The sequence below is a fragment of the Belonocnema kinseyi genome, chromosome 1, assembly GCF_010883055.1.
Source record: "Belonocnema kinseyi isolate 2016_QV_RU_SX_M_011 chromosome 1, B_treatae_v1, whole genome shotgun sequence".
Taxonomy (NCBI): Eukaryota; Metazoa; Arthropoda; class Insecta; order Hymenoptera; family Cynipidae; genus Belonocnema; species Belonocnema kinseyi.
This window is the reverse complement of record NC_046657.1, coordinates 116355220-116376265: the sequence shown is the minus strand read 5'-3', so window position 1 is coordinate 116376265 and position 21046 is coordinate 116355220. Positions and strand designations below refer to the sequence as shown.

The 21046-nt window shown below is 36.7% G+C and overlaps 1 protein-coding gene across 1 annotated transcript; it reads left to right on the top strand.

Annotated features, from left to right (window-relative positions):
- The first annotated feature begins 2682 nt into the window (after positions 1 to 2682).
- LOC117179790 lies at positions 2683 to 3405 on the top strand. Its single transcript, XM_033371902.1, has one exon. It carries the CDS (start codon positions 2683 to 2685, stop codon positions 3403 to 3405), a length of 723 nt encoding a protein of 240 aa, XP_033227793.1.
- The last annotated feature ends 17641 nt before the right edge of the window (positions 3406 to 21046 follow it).

The window sequence follows — 21046 nt, the reverse complement described above, 5'->3', positions numbered from 1 at the left end:
ATTTTTTAGAAAATGCATTTATATATTTGAGAATCTTTGAAATACTGTAAAATTGTTGCATGAAAAAATATAGTTTTTGGATTTTCCATTATTTCCTATGCTTTCCAAATTAAAATTTTTTATTTTTCAAGAAAATTCAAAAAGTTGTTATAATAATCTTGTAGGAAATTCAAAAAGCAACATTTTTCTTCACCTGACTTTTTTTCATATCCTGCGTTATTTGGCATAATAGTTATTGGGTCTCAAAACGTTGACATTTGACAAAAACGGGGGGGGGGGGCAAATTTTACACAAATCTAATACCTTCTCTGATGAGAATGTAAAAATATCGTATGCAGTCAAATATCGGTAAAAAATATTGTTTTCAGTTTTTTTTTATTTTGGAAATCCTTTTCTTTTTGTAATTGATATAAAACAGCATTTTGTTGTACAAAATACGCATAAGTTTCATTAAAACCCGATAAAAGAGTCGAAAATGATACAATTAAAACAAAAAAGTCGACTTAGAATTTCAAAATAAAGTAATACAGCTACACTAAGTTTGATTACAGTCGATAAGGTGGCTGCCAGGATTGATACTTCTGACCTTGAAAACATCTACGTTAAGGTTTCACCAACCTATTTTGATAAATACGCACATTCTAGGTAAAAACCAGATTTCGAGAGATGCGAGAACCAGGAGAAGGTTTCAGATATTTTGAAAATTAATTTTGAAAATTGTGAAGAAAAATTGTTTATTCAATAGCAGGTTACAAAATCTGGGGAAATTAGTTACAGTTTGACATTGCAAGCTTTCAGGACTTTTAGGAATTTGGAAGAAATTATTAAATGTGTTATATATTTTCGAACAAGATTTCAACTTCCAGACGTCATACTTCGTTGGAGATCCTACCCGATCGTCTTTACAGAGGACATTGAGAAGATGTTTAGACGTATTTTGATTCATCCTAAAGATCGTACCTACCAAAAGATACTTTGGAGGTCATACCCTGACGAAGGGCTAAAATACGTACTATCTAAAGACTGTAACTTTCATTTTTGCTTTTTCACCTTCCTTGGCGATCCGTACCTTACATCAGCTTACAGAGGATGAAGGGAACAACTTTCGTTTAGCCACAGGCATTCTGAGGAACGAAATTTATGTCAACGAGATGTCCTTTACGGAGCCTACGACATCGCCACAACCATAGACAAACGTGACCAAGTGAACTTACTTCTCAAGGCGGGTGGTTTCATTTTGAAGAAATGTTTTTTTCGAACTGCGAGGATATTCTGCAAGGAGTCCCGGTAGATTACAAAGAAAAGGCGTCTTCTTAGGAATTTACTCAAGAGCCAATCCACAGAGCTCTCGGAATTCTATGGCGACCTGTTTCGGATTGTTTCAAGTTTCAGGTTCAACTTCCTGAGGATGCTGGGATACCAACGAAAAGAAGCGTTTTCTCCGAGATAGTCCGTCTTTTTGATCCGTTTGGATGGCTTGCTCCAATCTCAATTAAAGCCAAAATTTTCATGCAGAGTTTGTGGAAACTTAAAATAGATTGGGATCAGTCTCTGTCTGCTGATCACATTGTTATATGGAGAAACTACAGGAACGAGCTTCCTGATCTATCATCGCTCAGCATCTCACGTTGGTTGAGATGTTCTTTGGACGTGTCTGGCTGCGAACTTCACGGTTTTGGAGATGCGTCGGAGAAGGTCATCGGTGCAGTTATCTATCTGAGGATCCTGCTTCCCTCGGATGAGATACGAGTCTCACTAGTTATAGCTAAGACTAAGGTTGCTTGCTTAAGGAGACATCTTTGCCTCGTTCCGAACTTTGTGCGGATGTTCTGCTTGTTCGGCTGGTAGTTCATGTTTGTTCGGTCTTAAATCTTCCGACTGGGATTCCGAGTTATCTATGATCCGACTCGAAAAATACTCTCGACTGGATATGAGGCCACCCTCTACGACGGATGACATATATTTCAAATCGTGTGTCGGAAATACAGACTGTCCTGTCTGGCACTGTATGGCATCAGGTTCCCGGGAAGGACAATCCAGCTGATTGTGCGTCTCGAGGAACTTCTCCTTTACGTTTAAAGAACCATCCTCTCTGATGGGCTGGGCCACTTAGGTTATCGCAATCACCCATCTTTTGGCTATCTTGTACGGGCTCAATTGATCCAAATATCAACAGAGAGGAAAGGCACCTTGTACACTCTGCAACAGTTGAACTGGACCCACCGTGGTTCTTGGTGAGTCGATACTCGACTCTAACTAAATTACTTCGCATTACTGCTATCTGTCTGAGATACATCGACCGGTTCCGGAAGAAATCCACTCACCTTACTCCATGTAAACTTACACCAGACGTTTTGAAACGTGATAGATCTAGTCTGGTGGGATATTAACAACGTCAACATTTCTCCAAAGAATTTAAGTTAAGTGCGACTCGAAGGTCGTTTGAAGCACGCTGTCTTGGATTTTGACGAACGATGTCCTTATATCCTACCCAAGGACTCTATTCTCACCACTCTTATCGTTCGGAATGGGCATCAGGTCATGTTTCATGGAGGAACGCAACTAACACTATCATATCTATGGAGACAGTATTGGATCATCACAGGACGTTGTATCGTAAAGAAGGTTTTGAGTCGCTGCGTTGCTTGCGCTAGACATCGTGCAACCAGTCGCACTTAACTCATGGGTCAACTACCTACTTATAAAATTGCTCGACCATCTAAACCCTTTGCTATAAGCAATCTGGATAATACTGGCCCTATTTGGATGCGAACAACTAAGGGTCGCGGGCACAAGGCATATAAGGGCTCTATTGTAGTTTTTGTTTATTTTGCTACGAGAGCGGTCCATTCGGAGGCGTCTTCAGAAAACGCAGCTGATGGCTTCATAGCGGCTTACAAACGTTTTGCTGCTCGACGTAGCATAAGTACTTTTCTTTACAGCGATTGCGGTACTAATTTTGTCGGGGCAGAAAGGCACCTCCGAACACTTTTCAATGAAGCCTCTGCTTTCTCATCAACCATCAGCCGCTATCTTGCTCATAACGGAACTACATGGCATTTCAACCCTCAAGCCGCCCCGCACTTCGAAGGACTTTGGGAAGCAACTGTTCATTCTGTAAACCATCATCTTCGTCAAGTATTGGGAGATACTTCTCTGACTTTTGAGGAAATTACAACCTTCCTTACATTGGTTGAAGCTTGTCGCTATTTACGGCTGCTACAGGCTCAGAGCGATGATCCGAATGATCTGGTACAGTTGACGCCGTGTCATTTCTTGATCGGTTCTCCGATCTTCACGGTTCCAGAATTTTCTCTTATCGACCTTAAGCAAAATCCATTACAACCCTGGCAGCTTACCAGACAAATGTATGAAGATTTCTGGAACAGATGCTTCTTTTTGTGACTGTAGTAAGATATCATTTTTCGAGATTTTTTATCCTCGAAAAAGGGGGGGGGGACGTTCCGGATATTTCATGTCCGTTTTTTATTTTTGTATTGTTTGAGTGCTTATGTTTCGCGTGAGTATTCTCTTCTCTCTCTCTCTCTCTCTCTCTCTCTCTCTCGCGTCTACAAAGATACCGTTCTTATCTTGTCAACGCTAATATACCTTTTCGCCGTTAGAAATATTAAGGTGGTCAGGGTCAGTCTGTAAACTGTTACGAAGCGCGCGAGTATGAATGTTTACTCGTCTTACTTTTATATAATTGTTTGTTTGATGTAGCCTTTTGCTAAAAAGCAGGAACTTTGACTCTTTTGTTAATAAATGATACCTCGTTTTTTGGTGCTAAACAAATAATGAAGTGACTCAGTGACTTTTCTCCATTACACTCAATCCCACTATGAATTTTGCTTCCTTTAGTGCTATTTCTTATCAAATAGAGACTGATAGTTATCCACGCCGAGCACCCCAAAGCGTTAGATCAACATGAAGCAGACAGTGAGGCATCCACTTAACCGAAAATTACAATTGACCTGTACAACCAAGATCTACAAGTATAGCAATTTTAGACATAAAGTAAAGACCATTTGGAGGAATGTGAATCATGCATCTTTTCATCTCATTGTTTTTTCAGCTACAAGAAATGTGCACAAAAGATGCACTGAACATCTAGAACATTTAGGAGTAAGTAGGGCATCCAGGGGTGACTGTTTTCACCTCCAGCGCTCGCGGCCGCTCGTAATTGTATGCCTACAATATCAGCGCAGGAGGTTTCAAGCATCGCATTCGATTGACTTATAACATCTTAATCTCGTCAGTCACTTGACTTAGTCCGTGACTATGATGTATTACCGAGTTCACCTGAGTAAAAGTTTTGAATAAAATAATAATAATAATAATAATAATAATAATAATAATAATAATTACCTTGGTCGCTCAGATGGTTAGACACTCGGACTTCACGTCAGGGTCCGGGGTTCGATCCCTGAGCCGGTACCTCTGGAAATTTTTCAATGTACCTTTACCGAGGTTCTGGTGGTTCGGAACCCACCTTAAGCTGTAGGTTCCTTCATCGTGTACTTGACTGCAACCCAGTCCGTCAAAGATGGGGTAAAACCAGGCTTTGTCCAATATGTCTGGGCAGATTGCTCTCATCAGATCACTTGATTGCATTATAAAAATGCGTCCGTGACTGATGATATATACTGGGACAGCCCCGTGCAAAAATGATCAAATAAAAATCCATCTCTAACCAAAAATGCCTTCGACATGTTGGGCAGTATAAGCCTGTGACAACATTTCAACACAGAAATGTTTTTTATAATTAGCTTATTTATTCATTTTATAATTATTAAAAGTTTAAGTGTTATTTAGAAGTTTTAAAATGATTGATTAATAATTTGAAACTTAAAAATATTTCAAAATAATTTGAACAAAGAGTACATTTTTGAAGATAGAAAAGAAAACATTTAAAATTTTCATTTAGCAATTTTTATTTAATTTGAAGTTGAAGTAGGGAAGTGGCAACCCCATCGCCCGAGAGCTCCGGCTCCTGCATGCAGCCACGTTGCATTGGACTAACTCTCCAATGTAACGAATTATGCGGCGACGTCAGCAGTATCGCGCAATTCCACCCATTATAGACCTCTCTGGGATGGAGTCCATAGTTTAGTTGAGAGTGGCAATAGGACCAAACCGAGGGTACGGCTAGGTAATGCCCCGGGCCAACGCGAGTACATCGTTTAAAATGGTCTGACCAACTCAGGAGGGACAGCCTTACTTGTTGGCAAGGAAGCTCATCGGCGCGAAGAGGATACTTGCAAAGGTTGTACGAACGTTGTGTCAATATGCACCTGGAATATGCTTATAAAACGCCCCAGTATTTGAGAGATCATGTATCTTTTTTACGCAAAGGGGGATATGCAGCTTTTTATCAAGAAGAGCAAAATCCTCAACAGAACATACCACTCGTTCTAGCAAGACCAACGTTGCAGATAGCCGATAATGCCACTATGAGAAATAGGAGATCAAAAATCCACCAAAAAGTTTTTCTCAGGATGAATAAATCAACTGAAGCTAATACTGCTCTCCCTGATTTGCTCCCTGAAGATGTTGATCTCTGGAATTTGAACTATGTAGTTTACGAAAAGGCGGTCTCCCTGCTTAGCGAACGTAAAAGTATTGATACTTCAGTACGCCTAAGTAAGACTCGCGAGCGTATTTCACAGCTTTAATTTAAAATTAAAACGGTTAGACGGCATTCATCAAATGTTCAGTGCGTGATTAGCTACATAACTTTAAATAAGAAGATCACTTCAAAATTTAGACAACTTGCTCACAACTTACGGAAAGCAAATCACACGTTGAACAAGTATAATCTATTGATCATCAAGCAGCACTGGGAGCAAAAATAAGAGCTCTTTATATCAACAAAAAGCGATTTGTCAGACGATTAAAGTGAATTAAAGAAAATTAAACCTTTTCTACTCATGTTTCTCGTCTTTTCAAAGAAACTCATGTGCCGTTAAAAATCAGCCTAGTCGAAAAGAAATTCATGTCTTCTGGAAGCAACTATTTGGAGAAACTCATAAGCTAGATGAAGACCCTTCAGATATCTGACTGTTTCGTCACTTTTGCCAGAGGCAACTTATCAGTATATAATTTGGCCTCAAAATTGTACACTGACTATGGCGAATCAAGAAAAAAAGAAAGGAGAATCTTTACCGTCCAAAAATAATTAGAATCGGGTTTATTTGAATTTTTTTATGATTTAGGGCGCCAGCCAATTTCTAATGCACGAAGCTAATCTACCGAAACACAAAAAAATGATGACCTGCAAACCGAAAGAAACTACCTTCTAATGCTTTACATAAGATTCACGGAATGACCATTAATACCGATTTCCCCAAATTTTGCCATTTTATTTCACGTGATCGACCCCTTTGAAATTTGTTCTATGCACACACCAATAAAAGCGTTGCAAAAAAATGCCGATCACGATACTTTATAACAACAAAACTTAAAGGAAAACATTTTCTTCTTCTTTTTGAAAGTCACACCGAAGTGATTGTTGAAAATTATATACGACCTATCTCGAACCTCCTAACGTATTCCGCTATTCAAAAATCCATTATGGCTTTTATTATAAAAATTTCTCCTTGTTTAAGTTTCGGTTGTAATATCAATTTGGTCCTGTTCCTTTAAAAAAAAAACTAATTTTTACAAAATTCTTACACTACATTCACTCAGGTGGAGTTGAAGAACGAGAGTGACTTGCTGCCATGATATGCCGATGCTACCGGAAGGGTTGCCCGCGCCTCGCTGTTCCATTTGACCAATCGCGGCGCAGGATTTTCGCGCCAACGTTGATGCGCCAATCATGAATTCGCGGGAAGTTCAATTCCAATATGAATACCGGAACTCTCCACGCTATTCCTATTTACAAAGTGGGGATAGGAATTAGGTTATTACCAATATGTCAACATAAGAGGGCGATAGTATTACGGTCAAGCTTCCTCTCAGTACTCAAACGAACTCTGAAAGGGCGCTCTTCTATTTTAGCCCAGTGTCGGTCTTTTAGTAAACTCGAATACAGCTGAGATACCCAACTGTTTTTCTCCTCCTGTTAGTAGTTTTATATATTGCGTGCGTGGGCTGGAGGAAGACAGAGTGAACTGTGTGACTTTCTTCCGCTCTATTTCTTGTCATGGGTGACAAAACGTTTCCTGGAGGCTGATCTTCTGAGTTGTTCTTAAACTAAAGTGTTTTTTACTGGAATGGAAGTAGGCAGGAATATTCAAGGTCTCTTTCTTTCTCTCTTGGAAACAAAGTTGATGCCTTGGCCTGGTAGAGAGAGACAACGTAGTCTATTCGGTTCCCTCCTCGCTTCCTGTCCTGTCGTTGGTAGCCAGTAGAGACGTTGCGGCGTTCGGAGATTCCTCTTTGCCCATCCTGGTTTCGGGGTCGTGCATCGTGTACTCTTTGTCGGAAGTTGACAGCTGACTCTCCCGTGGCCGCAGTAAACATTTACAAAGATGATAAGAAGAGAATATATAACAGCTTATATAGAGCAAAGATTCTAATAAGAGTGCTCCCTGCGGGATTGAGGACTCTCGCTCTTCAATGACCAAAAATATAGGAAACTAGAACTCGGATAATTTAAAATGGAAGCAAGCCCGGTGCTGATAAGAGTTAGTTTAAGTAACAGGTGAAAAACACCTCATCAAAAACTGTTGCAACGTCCAGAAGAGGAGTGTCAAGTAATTACTGCTGATGAAGTGAAGAAAGTTATCACTAGATCTAACAATTTTTCAGCGCCAGGGCCAGATAAAATCAGTAACTTTTGGTAGAAGAAGTTAACTTCTATGCACCAACATCTAGCTCGTATATTTATTACTTTCTAAAACAAAGAACAGCTCATCCCGCAGTGGTTAGTTGAAGGACGGTCGGTACTGATCCATAAAACGGGAGATTCGTCAATTTCATAGAAGTGATGGCCCATAGCTTGTTTAAACATCAGCTACAAACTATTCACTGACATCCTCAAAGAAAGGATATTAATATTTATCGAGCTGGTATAGAGTGCAATAGTTGTACAGCGCGGATGCAAGAGAGGACTAGTTGGTTGCAGAGAGAACCTGTTAAAAGACAACTGTATTAACCAAGATTCCATGAGGTGTCGACGCAATTGGCCATGGCCTGGATTGACTACCGAAAGGCATTCGATAACACGAACCATGAGCTAGTTATGAAACTCCTTGAGTACCTGGAGGTACATCCAAAAATAGTGAGATGTATGAAAGAGCTTATGCTCTTCTGGCATCCCACTCTTGCCTCTATCTATTGTGCTCCGTGACGAAATCTCTGGATACCTATGTGGCCCCCCGTACAAAAGAGAATTTAAGGTCAACCACCTTTTATACATTGACGACCTTAAACTCTTTGCTTCTACGAGAGAGAATCTTGCAATCCTTGTAGCGGTAGTAAATAAGTACTCTAAGACAATTGGCATGAGCTTAGGACTCGACAAGTGCGCCTGCGTCCATCTACACCAAGGAAGACTAGAAAATACATCAATACGTGACGATCAGGATTTTCAACTCGTAGGTGGAAATACCATTCAACATTTTAGTAATTAGGAAACATATGCATATCTTGGAATACCGCAAGTAGAAACCCAAGATGTGCGTGTGTTAAAAACGGCCCTTGAAAAAAGCGATCGCAAAATTCTCAAAAAAAATTTGGTCTTCCGAATTATCTGGAAAGCATGAGATCCAGGTAACCAAAATTTTGGCCATTTCTATACTGCTTAGCACGTTTGGTGCAGTAAAATGAAACGTCGATTACTTGAAGCGACTTGACCGAAGCACACGCAAAATGATGACAATCCATGGAAGTCATCATCCTAGATCTTCTGTACTTTGTATATATATTCCTCGAGATAAAGGAAGTAGAGGTTTGCTGAGCTTAGAGTGTCTTCGTCGAAGGACGTTTCTAGCGACAGCCTGCTCAGTTCTAAAAAGCACAGATTCTCTAATCCGACTCACACACTGACATGAAGTCGACAACGTTGCGGCGTTTCTCTGCGAACGGCAGATAGAGCAGCAGAGGAGCTTGGTCTCCCATTTGATTCCAGCGACACTACACATGGCCTAGCATCATTAACACCTTTAGTCAAATCCCTTTAAGGTATTTCTACATCATTATACGTAGAAAAGAGCTATCGATAATTAGATCCAACATGTTTCTCAAATCTGCTGAATTAAGATCGCAGACGAAGGGATTTCTTGTTGCCTGTCAGGACTGCGTTAAAGACACCTTATTTTACCGTGAGCGCACAATAAATACACTTGTAGGTGATACCAACTGTCGAGTGTGCAAGCAAGAGCCAGAAACAATTGGACATATTCTCAATGGATGCTCAAAGTATGCACGCTTCGGGTACGTAGAGAGATATAACGCTCCTCCTATCGAGCTGAGCTGGTTGTACCAAGGCTACAAAGTTCATTTTATGGTTCTTATAATCGGCTGCCTCAGGGGTATGAAAGCTTCATTTCTTAGCGCACTTAACAAAATCCCGGCTTTTAAACATCAGGCTCAGTACATCGCGAGTCTGATGCAAAAAGCCGTTCTTTTGAGATGACTTCATCTGGTCCGTCCACACTGTTCCCCCCAACATTGCACAAAGGTTAGTAGCTTTAAAAAAGTATCCAGGGGTAAAACCCTCGTCTCCAACTGTGGCGTCTGCCGCTTAAGATTATCCGCAGCTAGAGACCGGATTCTAATGAACAGTTTTGTAAGAAGTCTCTTGCGTAAATCTCCCGCTCTTGCTTACCTCCTAGGAAATAAGGAGCAAGAGTGAACGACGTACACGTTCTGGTTGCGTCGGGATTGGTTGCTTTAAGTAACCGTGATCGTCATTTCTGGATCCGGCACTGACTTAATTCCTAGAAGTTTAATGGAAAACTGTGCTCATTTCCTATTCCATCCGATTTATCTTATTTCCAACCTTCCATTATCAACTGGAGTATTTCCTGAACTTTGGAAGAAGGCACGCATATATCCAGTCTTGACAAAGGGAAATAGATAAGAGATTTCAAATTACAGACCAATCGCCCTTCTGCCAAATTTTTCAAAGTAATTGGAGATATCATTGTATGACCTTGTCTGGCCTTATGTCACATCAGTCTTATCCACTTCTCAGCATGGATTTCTGCCACGACGATCTACTTCTTCGAACTTGCAATCTTTAATAAAATTCATTGATAACTCTTTGACAAAACATCACCAAGTAGACGTCATATACACGAACATTTCCAAGGCCTCTGATTGTATAAGTCACACTCTTACTCTTGACAGAGTAAAATATCTTGTCGTACCTGGTAATATTCAAAAATGACTAAATTCTTACTTAGTAGGCCATGAAAAACATAGTACAGTACAATCGATATTCATCAGCGCCTTTCATCCCTACCTCAGGAGTCCCTCAGGGATCTAAGCTTGGTATACTGCTATTTTTGTTATATATTCCTATTACATGGCATTGAGATAGTATTAACGGTACATATTCTTTTCTACGCTGATAATGCTAAACTTTTTTACCCTATTGATAATGTAAGGGATTGCATAATATTGCAAAAGAACCTTGATTTATTTGCTAAATGGTGCGTTGAAAACTCACTTGATATTGACGCCTCAAAATGTAAAATAATGTTATTTACACGCAAAACCACACCTATTTATTTCCAATATGAGGTTATTGGTTGCATTCTAGAAAGGGTGCAGTTTAAGCAATATTAGGGTATGAGAATTAATGATTTCTTACGTTTCAACATTCACATAGTTGACGTAATCAGAGAAGCCAGCAGGGCCTTAGGATTTCTAATCAGGTCATGCCGTTCGTTCAAAAATCCCCTGGCGATTAAGACTTTGTGCTATACAGTTTTTAGATTTAAACTAGGATACGGAAATGTAATTTGGCAACCATATTCGAAATACTTTTTTGATTTTATTGATAGATGTTAAAAGATATTCCTTGAATTTCTGAACAGGAAGGTTTATAGCCAAACTATGCAATCCCGAGATCAGATTATATCGAGCTATGTAACAAATTTGATATGTGTACATTGAAAGATCGTAGAAATGTACAAACTAGGATGTTCTTCCTAAAATTAATAAAGGGTTATATTGACTGACCACAGTCATCATTACAAATACTATGGGTAGTACCTCAATATGATTCTCGTTTAACAAATGTACCATTCCGCGTCAGAAACTTCACTTAGTAAAAGACACCTATTTATTTCATATATCCTTAAATAATCTACGAGCTGCTTTTGAGGCTTATGTCTAACGCTACTGATATTTATGTTGAATAATTATTTTTAAACCCTTTTACCTGTTGATCTTTGATTATTATTATTACTATTCGTTCTTAATTCCTAAGATAAGTTAACCTATAATTGGTCTATGGCGGTTGGATAAATAAATAAATAAATAGCTTATTTATTAATTTTATAATTATTGGAAGTTCAAGAATTATTTAGAACCTTTAAACATTCAGCAAAACATTCAGAAGCTTTTCGAGCTTTTGAAAGGTTTCATGAAAATGAAAACTTTTCTTAATATTTCTAATAAAAGTTTTTTGTCATTTTCTGTTGTTTGCAGACTTAGCAAAGGAGAATTTTCAAGGCAATTTTAGTAACTTTGAAAGTTTTTCACAATTTTTTACACAAATTGGAGTTAGTTTAAAAAATACGTGCGAATTCTTTAAAAGAAAAAAAATATTTTCAAACTTGTAATCTTTTTTGAAAATATATAAAATATTCTATAATTTCTTCCAAGCTTCTAATATTCTTGAAGTTTGAAAAGTCAAACTGAAGCCAATTATTCCTCAGATTTTGTAACATGCTCTTTACAATTTTCTAAATTAATTTTTAAAATATCGGAATTTTTCTCTTGATTTTCGCATCTCTCCGAATCTCTTTTCTAGCTAGAATGTGCGTTTTCAAAGGCTTTTCACAAATAAATAGTTATTTGAATTTTGTAAGTTATATGTATTATATTTAACTATTTTATTTTAACATGTATAATAGGTGATTATCAGAATTTGTGTTTTAGTCTGAATCATAAACCGTTTACTTCACTTTAAGTTTTTTATTTTACTTCTATTAATATTATCTTCACAATCATTGAAAAATATGTAGAAAATTTTAATTAGAAAATTGTGAATATTCTAATTATCAAAACAAAAATAAGGCAAACAAAAACACAAAAGCGGATAAACACCGTTTTTATCAAAATAGGATTCATTACATAAAAAATGCATAAAAAATAAATTAGGAATGGTAGTAAAAGTATCGCTTTTACATATAATTGTATTAGCATTCACAATTATCAATAATATTTAAGTTTATCGATATTTTTCAAAATTAGACAGCCATGCAAAAATTAAATATTTTTTGAAGCAGGACGCCAGACCACGTTTGTTATATTTTTTTTGGGGTCGCTGAATCTGAATCCTAGGACCAAAAAGTCCTAGCACGTCAAGGTTCAGACATAACCTCAAATAACCTCAAATTAATGTTCGAATCCGGGATTCAGAACATGTTTATTATATGTTTTTGGGGTCACGAAATCCGAATCTATGGTCTAAAAAAACAGCGTGTCAGGTTTCTGACATAACCTCAAGCAACCTCATAAACATTTTTTTGTATCTTTTTCCGGGTCTGGAGGTCAGACCACGTTTATTATATGTTTTTGGGGTCGCTGAATCGGAATCTGAGGTCCAAAATAAACAGCACGTCAGTGTTCTGACATAATCTACAAAACACTTCGTAATTTAAGCTATTTTACGCTTCAAAGGTTTGACTTTAGTATTAGCGCTACTCGATGTACACCGCGAGGAGGATCCACGATCGGATTTTTTACATCATATAGTCCTTACAAGGGCTTTTGGCAAAAAAATTTAAATTTGTGAAATTCTTACCAAGAATAAATATGAATGATTAGATAAATTAATTGTTTACATGGTCTGACCCCGCACTCGAAAAAAAATATTATGAGATTTTTTGAGGTTATTTCAGAAGGCCGACGTGCTGGAGTTTTTTGGACCTCAGAATCGGATTAAGCGACCACACAAACATATAATAAACATGATCTGACCCCCAGACTCGAAAAAAGTTGTATTAGCTTTTCTGAGTTTATGTCAGAACCCTGACGTGCTGGGGGTTTTTGGACCTCGGATTCAGATTCAGCGACCCCAAAAACATGTAGTAAACATAGTCTGACCTACAGAAGATTTTTTGTTATTATCATTTAGCATAACCATATGTCGTGTATAAGTTTTTATTGTTACAAAATTGAATATTTTATTTTTAATCGCTATCCGAAGTCGATTTCGAAAACCCATTACATTTTTGTCTCCAAATTCTCGGCCGTTTTTCTCGGAATTATCTAAGTATATTTGACATTAAACATAATTAAACTTCACATTTTGTATCGCAATCTGCAGTCAAGCCTGCTTCAATTTAGATTAGTGTCACTTGGGGATTGTCAATTTCAACATCCGCTTAATCGGACATTGATAACTTATTGTAATAAAACTGTTTTAACCTAAGTTCAGCAATACATTAGCTAGGAATTGGATACTTGCTTCATGTTTGAATGATTTCGAATTTACTGGATCCTTTTTCGTTGTTTTAGAAAATTCCCACGTTGTTGATTATCCAGTTCTGTACTACTGCCCGCCCGTTTTTGTAATAAGGACAGTTTTCAGAATTAAAAAAAAATTGAGTTGGTTTAATATTTAATTATTAATTTTAGAAGTTTTGAAAATACGACATCTAAAAAATATGAATTAAGCTCTTAACATTCTTATATAATTTGTTTTTTCGATGTTAAGCGTCTTAAAATTTCGAGATATGATGCAAACGGGAATGATCTAAATTTACATGAATATGATTCTATCATGAATTATGAGAATGTAAAAATAGTAACGCTTTAGATATAAAAACCAATATTATTTAAACAAACGGGTCATAACGAATTTAATCTATAATCATGGGCATTTTTATAAATTGTAACTATATTAGACCAATGAAACTTCGTTTTAGTGCGGTTTGCGTTCGGATTCAACCCGGTCGTGCATCAATTCACTTAAGGAATAAATCAGCCTCTCCAGGAAGTCAAGTAGAGACTCGTAATTTCGTACGTTTGCCACTCGAATCCACTGGGAAAATAGGGCTGCAATCTCAGATCACGTGATTCCTATAATTCACAGTTCGACTTTGCTCACATTTGCTTTTGCATAATCAAAATATAATTTGATTTCATATAAATCAGAATCTGTGCTGAATCCCAGGAATGATCACTCGTGGGTACAAATCCTCCTCAAATTATAATTTAACCTGCTAGGTCGAAGTTGAAACAGAAATCATAAACTCAGTTCCTTCAGACAAGAAAACTCAGCTTAAAGTTTATGAATATACCTGTAAGAGCTCGAACACTAGTTTCAATAGTTTGAAAATTACGTCATTAATATCAGCGTGTTTCAAGCAAACATTCAATTGTATTAACTTGTGCAGAGTTTTCTTTAATGTTTCACGTAGGTGCAGAAAGAACAACCCGTAGGGAAATTTGTTACATCGCCAACTGTTGTGCCAAAGGTAATTTATTCATTTATACACTCTGGAAATTTCTAAAACAAATAGAAAACCATTCGTGTGAAATTTGTCGCATTTCATGCTGGCAACGAAAATTTCAATTGTACTTTTATTTGTTTTCGTGAAGAATATTTCAGATTATTTTTATAAAGGTATAGAAACCTCCGCAACATTATACCATTTCAATTATGCGCATTGCAATTTTTTTCACTCTAGAGAACAAGATATCCCCCCCCCCCCCCAAGTTTCCATTTCCGGAGAAAGAAAATCCGTAATTTTTTAATTGGAAATTGGAATATTAACGCGTGCCACCGGGCACTTCAAAATCTCATTAAATTAACGTGGGCAAATTTTAAAGTTTCAAAAATTTGAACTGATGTTCCAGGGTTTCATCGAAACTTTCTAGGGATTAAAGAGGAGTGCCTACGAAATATAACTAAACTAACAACTTTTATTTTCAACCTACCCTCGCCCTCCCCGCAACGCCCCAAATGTGACCCAAAAATTGACAAAAACTACATTTTCACGTATTATTCCTACTTTTTAGCAATCATTTTTGTTTATTTTGAAAATTTCTAAAAATTGAGTCAGAGATGTCAATTTTTTTCAAATTGGTATCCAATACTACTTTTTGTTGAATAGTTACATAATTGTGATACATTTCTTCTAATATTGAACAAATTTCTAATTTTTTCAAAACTTTTTATATTTTTGGAAAAGTTGTCATTGAAACAAATTGTATTTGTTTAAAAAATAAAAACGTGTAATGTATTCTTTCTATATGAGGCACCTAGAGCAAGAGTAGAATAATCATCATTGTCCAGGGAAAGTACGATCGGAAAACAATTGGAGCAAGGAAAAGACTAGTTTCGTGCTGCTGTAAAGACTAACAGATTGTGAACTTTATTGCGTTTGTCTCTGCCGCGGAGCAAACCTTGTTTTTTTTATTTGCTTCAACTATTCCGATAATATTATTATTCCTATCTACTAACGAAAGGTTCTCGTTCAGTTTTTAACCATTCTCAGAATATTTGGGCAGTGTTGAAATACCTGTACAGAATCGTTTATGTAACTGTTTGATAAGTTCTGGGTCTTATAATTATATAAAAGTTCATGTTTCAATTAATGCAAATGTTTCTCTAATCTTGCTCATGAACTGTTTATTACTGATACAATTTCAGAAACTTTGCAGGATTTTTTAAAAGTTGGGTAAACGTCTACGACACTTTTGCGGCAGTCTGTAATTTTTTTCACAATTGTTTAATAATAATTCATAAAAATTCGTGTTTCAGCGATGTTTTAAGATTTCTTATTATATTAATCTAGCGTAAAAGAATTTTTTGTTACTGTAAAAATTTGGACCAGAAAATTTTGAAAACCAAATTTCCGAGAAAAATCGTTTTTTCCCACAGCGTTATAGGCTTCAATGAAAAAACTATTGTTACGTCCTACGAGATGTAACTTACCTTATCCTTTATTTTATTCCAAGTGGTTCCTCGTTTTAGAAACTAATTTTAAATAAACTAGAGAACTGGGATGAGGATAACTACCAGATAACCAAATAAATCAAATATGTTATAATATATAAAATGATGAATATTTATTTAAGTGTTAAGAGAATTTAAATATAAAGATCAGATTTGATGAACGTTTCCTGATAAATCTCCGAATTGCTTGAAATCATTTAATTCCTTGGTTTACTTACAAGTTCCCTTTTGTAGAGTGGATAATTCGCCCTGTCGTTCCTTGAATCGAAAGTAGCCCGTCCTTCTGTTGGCACCCGATATGGATACCCGCAGGGGGTGGGTGGCGCTGAATATGGCTCTGCAGGCTGAGATGGCAAGGATAGCGTATCTGGACTGCGTTGTCCCCTTTGTGGCAGGTGTGATCGACTCGGAGTTCCACACAGAAGCTATTCTTCGTAGATTTATAGATTTAAATGGTTGACGGGCCAACACTGCTGGACCGAAGTTTAGGGTTTCGAAAATTCTTTACAATCTGGATTTGTCTGAGACTGAACTGAGACTGAACTGAGCCTGGGGTAAAGACTGAAGCTGGAGTATAATCGGCTAAACTGAAACTGGAACTAAACTGATTTCTGCTTCCGAATCCGCTGTATTTATTCTTAAGATCCCTTCTTAGATTCCCGTAGGGGTGAGTGGTTTTAGAAGTAGGGATTCTTCTTGGTTCCAGTCAGTGTTGTCAATCAATTAGGTAGAAGAGTGGTAAGACGATAATTGTCCAATGGGCGTTGAGAATTATGTATATGTTCATAAAAGGGAGAATGTCGCAGTATACATAATGCCTTGTATCCCTTCCAAAGTACCATGGGGGTAATTAATGACATAGCCAATCATTGATTAGGAATCTTGATGTGCCCAAATATGGAGAATGGCGTAGTTACCAAAATATATGGTATCCCTTCCTAGGTGTCCCAGGGTAAGATATTATGCTGCGTAGATGAGCATAAGGTATGCGTGTGTCCTTTTGGTTGTGCGTGAACGGCTCACCCTCTTATAGCTGTCAACTTTATTAAGCTGTTTATTGCTTTTAGACCTGAGACTCTGGTCTCCGTCATAGGTCAGAATGACAAAATGATGTACATGTGGTGTAGGTACCAGCATTTTGTATGGGATTGAAAATGCAGCTGCCTTTTCTGGTTCCCTTGCTGATTAATTTATTGCTTTCTAATTAACGTGTGCCTGTTTTTTGTGTAAAAGATGATGCGTAGCTTTTCTTGGGTTGTTGAGTTAACTTTACACTGTTGTAAAAAATAGCAAATTTTTTTTTTAAATTGTTTTTTCCTCAGGCAGCATTATAGGCTTCAACAAAAACAACTATATTTGTTATTGTAAAATTTTCGATAGCAAAATGTGTAAGAACACTTTTTTTTCGCTCACCACGTTACAAGCTGCAATGAAAATAATATTACTAGAAAAAGTTTGTTCAGAAAATTTAAAAAAAAATTATTCAAGAAAATCTTTTTTCCAACTGCGTGATGGGCTTCAATGGAAACAACTAAATTTGTTCCTGTAAAAATTCCGATCGCAAAATTTCGAAGAAAAAAAACCAACATTTTTTCGCTCGAAAACGTTACAGGCTTCAATAAAGACCACTACATTTGTAACTGTAAAAAATTATATAGAAATTTTTTTTCCGACAGCGTTATATGCATTATGATACTATACGTACATTTTGTGATTAATTGGACTGAATCTGATTATGAAAGATTTTTTTCTACTTTAATGATGCAGTTGAAGATCAGCATGGCGTCGGAAAAAAGCCATTGTGAAAGCTGATTATATTTATAATTGATTTTTTATTTTTGTGGATAAAATACAATTTCTGAAAAAACCATTAATTTTTTGATTAGTCGGAGAATAGCTAGAAATCATGGAATAATGTTAGTAACTTTTTAAAGATAAAGTCAATGTAGTCATTTATTCAAGTAAAAATATCAATTTAGTCACTTTTGTTTTAATAAAGTAACCCCTATGGCTTTGAATTTTGTTGAATTCTTTTAAAATATTTTAGCTTATTTTAAATGATTCCGAAAATGTTGCAATAAATATTTATAATTTGAAATATTTTCGGGCATTTTAAAAGATTTAGAAGGTTCTTTTAAGAGATCTAAAAATTTTCAAATAAGTTTCAATCAAATTTCGAAAGATTTGAAATATTTTAGGGTACTTTAAAATACTCCAGGGCTTTGTCAAGAACTTTAAAAGTTTCCAGCAATTGCAAGAGATTTTGAGGGGTGCTTGAAATTTTATGAAAGCTAAAAAATTCAAAGGAATTTCTAATTGATTTCAATATTCTAAAATGATACCAAAGGACTTTAAAAGTTCTTAAACAAATTCCGAGTTAAAAAAAAACTTTAACAGTATAAAAGGGATTTTAAACGAATTTAAGGGATTTGTATCATTTAAAGGTATTTAGAAATATTCCAAGAAATTTTCAATTTTTTCATGAATTCAATGGGTATCAAAGGTTTTGAAATATTTTAGTCTTTTTTCAAAGAGTCCAAGGCATTTTTAAGAAATTTTAAGGGATTTCACAGGCTATTCGTTAAATACTTTTGAAGAACCTTAGATTTTGTAAATTCATTTCAAATTTACTAAGTCCAGTAATTTTTAAAAATATTTTTTATTTATTTTCAATTCACAATAATTGAATACTTTTTATTTTTCTTGAATTGCTTTCTAAATTAATTTTATTGAAATCAATAGAACTTTCAAACTTTTTCCAAATTGTTTGAATTTATTACAAATTATCTTGAATTTTTTTGAATATAACAAATTGAATCAAGGTGGCGACTTGACCGGTAAATCGGGAACTTTATCGACCTAAAATTTAATTAAATAACGGAAATTTTCTTCTGACCGCAGTAAAATTCAAGTTTTCTTTATTTGGATAAGAATTTGTTTTGTTTAAAAATTCTTCTTTTCTATTAAAAATTCCAGTATTACACAATTCTTTTGGTTGAATATGCATCTTTTTAATTAAAAATCCATTTCTTTGGTAGAAATATGAGCTAAATGATTGAAAACATTCAAATTTCATCTCTTTGGTCGAAAATTAATTTTTATAACTGCAAATGTAAGTATTTAATTTTTGGTTCACAAGTTATCTTCTTTATTTGAAAATTAATGTATTTTGTGAAAAATTCGCCTTTTCGATGGAAATTAATTTTCTTGGTTGGAAATTAATCTTTTTGCTCGCAGAAGTAGTAACTATTCCAGTTAAAGATTCATGATTTTACTTCAAAATTCATAATGTTCGTTGAAAATTCACCTATAACAGTTTAATATCCATCATTTCAGTTTAAAATGACTCAGTTTGTGTGAATATTTGTTTTTGTCGCAGAAAATTAATTTTTTTAACTGAAAATTTAACTATTCCATTTTTTGTTGAAAACTTATCTTTCTTATTTAAAAATTAAACTGTTCGGTTCAAAACCGATCATTTTTAGTCGAAATTTTAACTATTTGGTTGAGAATTCATGTATTTTGTTGAGAAATCGTCTGTTTTTAGTAAAAAATTAACCTTTTTAGTAGAAAATTCATTATTGTGGTTGAAAATTCATTGCAAATTCGTATTTTGGGTTGAATATTTAAAAATTTCAGTTCTTCTTTATTCATAATGTGTCCCCTAAGGGTTTACATGTCTTCCATTCCTTACAATCTTTCCACTGAAGGGCCTATGACAAAGCCACCGAACGCGTCCTCGGGTTGCGGATAGAGGGTCCCTGTACCAAGGGTTTCTGCTGACTATGGTTACAAAAATAAATAGGCAGTCGCGGTCAATTGTCCAGGGGTGGTCCCGAAGGAATTAACCCCCAAGCGGAGGTGTGAAAACCGTGCCGAAAACTGAATGGCACCTGGGTGAGGTGTCTAGAACGGTGAATCTGGGATACCGGGCGACCTCTCAAGAGTACGCAGCCTTATCCTTGCATGCGGGGCTCTACAAGGATGTACGAACCCCTTTCCCTCGCTTTTCGTGGGAACAACAATGACAACACCAAACATAGTTGTAGTAAGTGCAGTTCAAAACAACAGAACGCGCAGGGCTCCCGACAATGGGTCGGCCAACAATGCCGACCAATCTAGAGCTGGGGGAGCCAATGAAAATGGATTCAATGCGATGGATTGGCGGGATCTCGTGACCTTTGGGTGGACGGAGCAACTGAATCACGATTTGCTAGACTGTTACGATGCGAGTGTGGCCCGTGAACGGGGTTACATGGCACGGCTGCATGCTCTGTGGTACGAGAAACACCCTGAGCTATCGCACTTTTCGCAGCAACGTCAGCGAAACCATGCTGAACTACTCCGTAAAAGGGGCTATGTAAGCGGAACGCCTACTCTACCACAGCTAGAACAAGCCGACAACAAAGAAAGAAAGGCGACATTTAGACCAACCGCGGGCAGGCATCCAATAGATGAAGAGCGATGCCTTACGACCCGGAGAAACATCAACACCAAGGTTTCTCTCAAGCCTAAAGACCTGGCTGAAATGGATGACGAGCTTCGTGGACATTTTTCCGGTGAATCCGACCTCTGGGCTATCAATTATTGTGTGTATAATGAAGCGAGAGCTTTGGCCGATGCGAACCGTAAAACAAAACCAACGGCTGATCATAAGACCAAAAGACGAATGCATCAACTTACCGTAAAGATAGGCTGGGCAAGAGAGTACGCGTCCCGCATTCGATGTGTGATTGACTACATCACATCTCGCAGGAATTTTACCGCCAAGGTTCGAAAGTTCGCGCGCGAACTCCGGACCCGTTATCACACACTTAACAAGTCAAAGCTGCTCACCATCAGGCAGCATATTGTTGAGAGAACACGGATACTATCTGACACTAAGAGAAGTCTAGAGCGGAGGGAGAGGTGGGTCAGAGAAAATCAACAGTTTCTCTCTGACCCATCTCGCCTCTT

Coding starts and splice junctions, on each gene's coding strand:
- LOC117179790 (XM_033371902.1), top strand. CDS start 2,683: ATGGGTCAACTACCTACTTATAAAATTGCTCGACCATCTAAACCCTTT.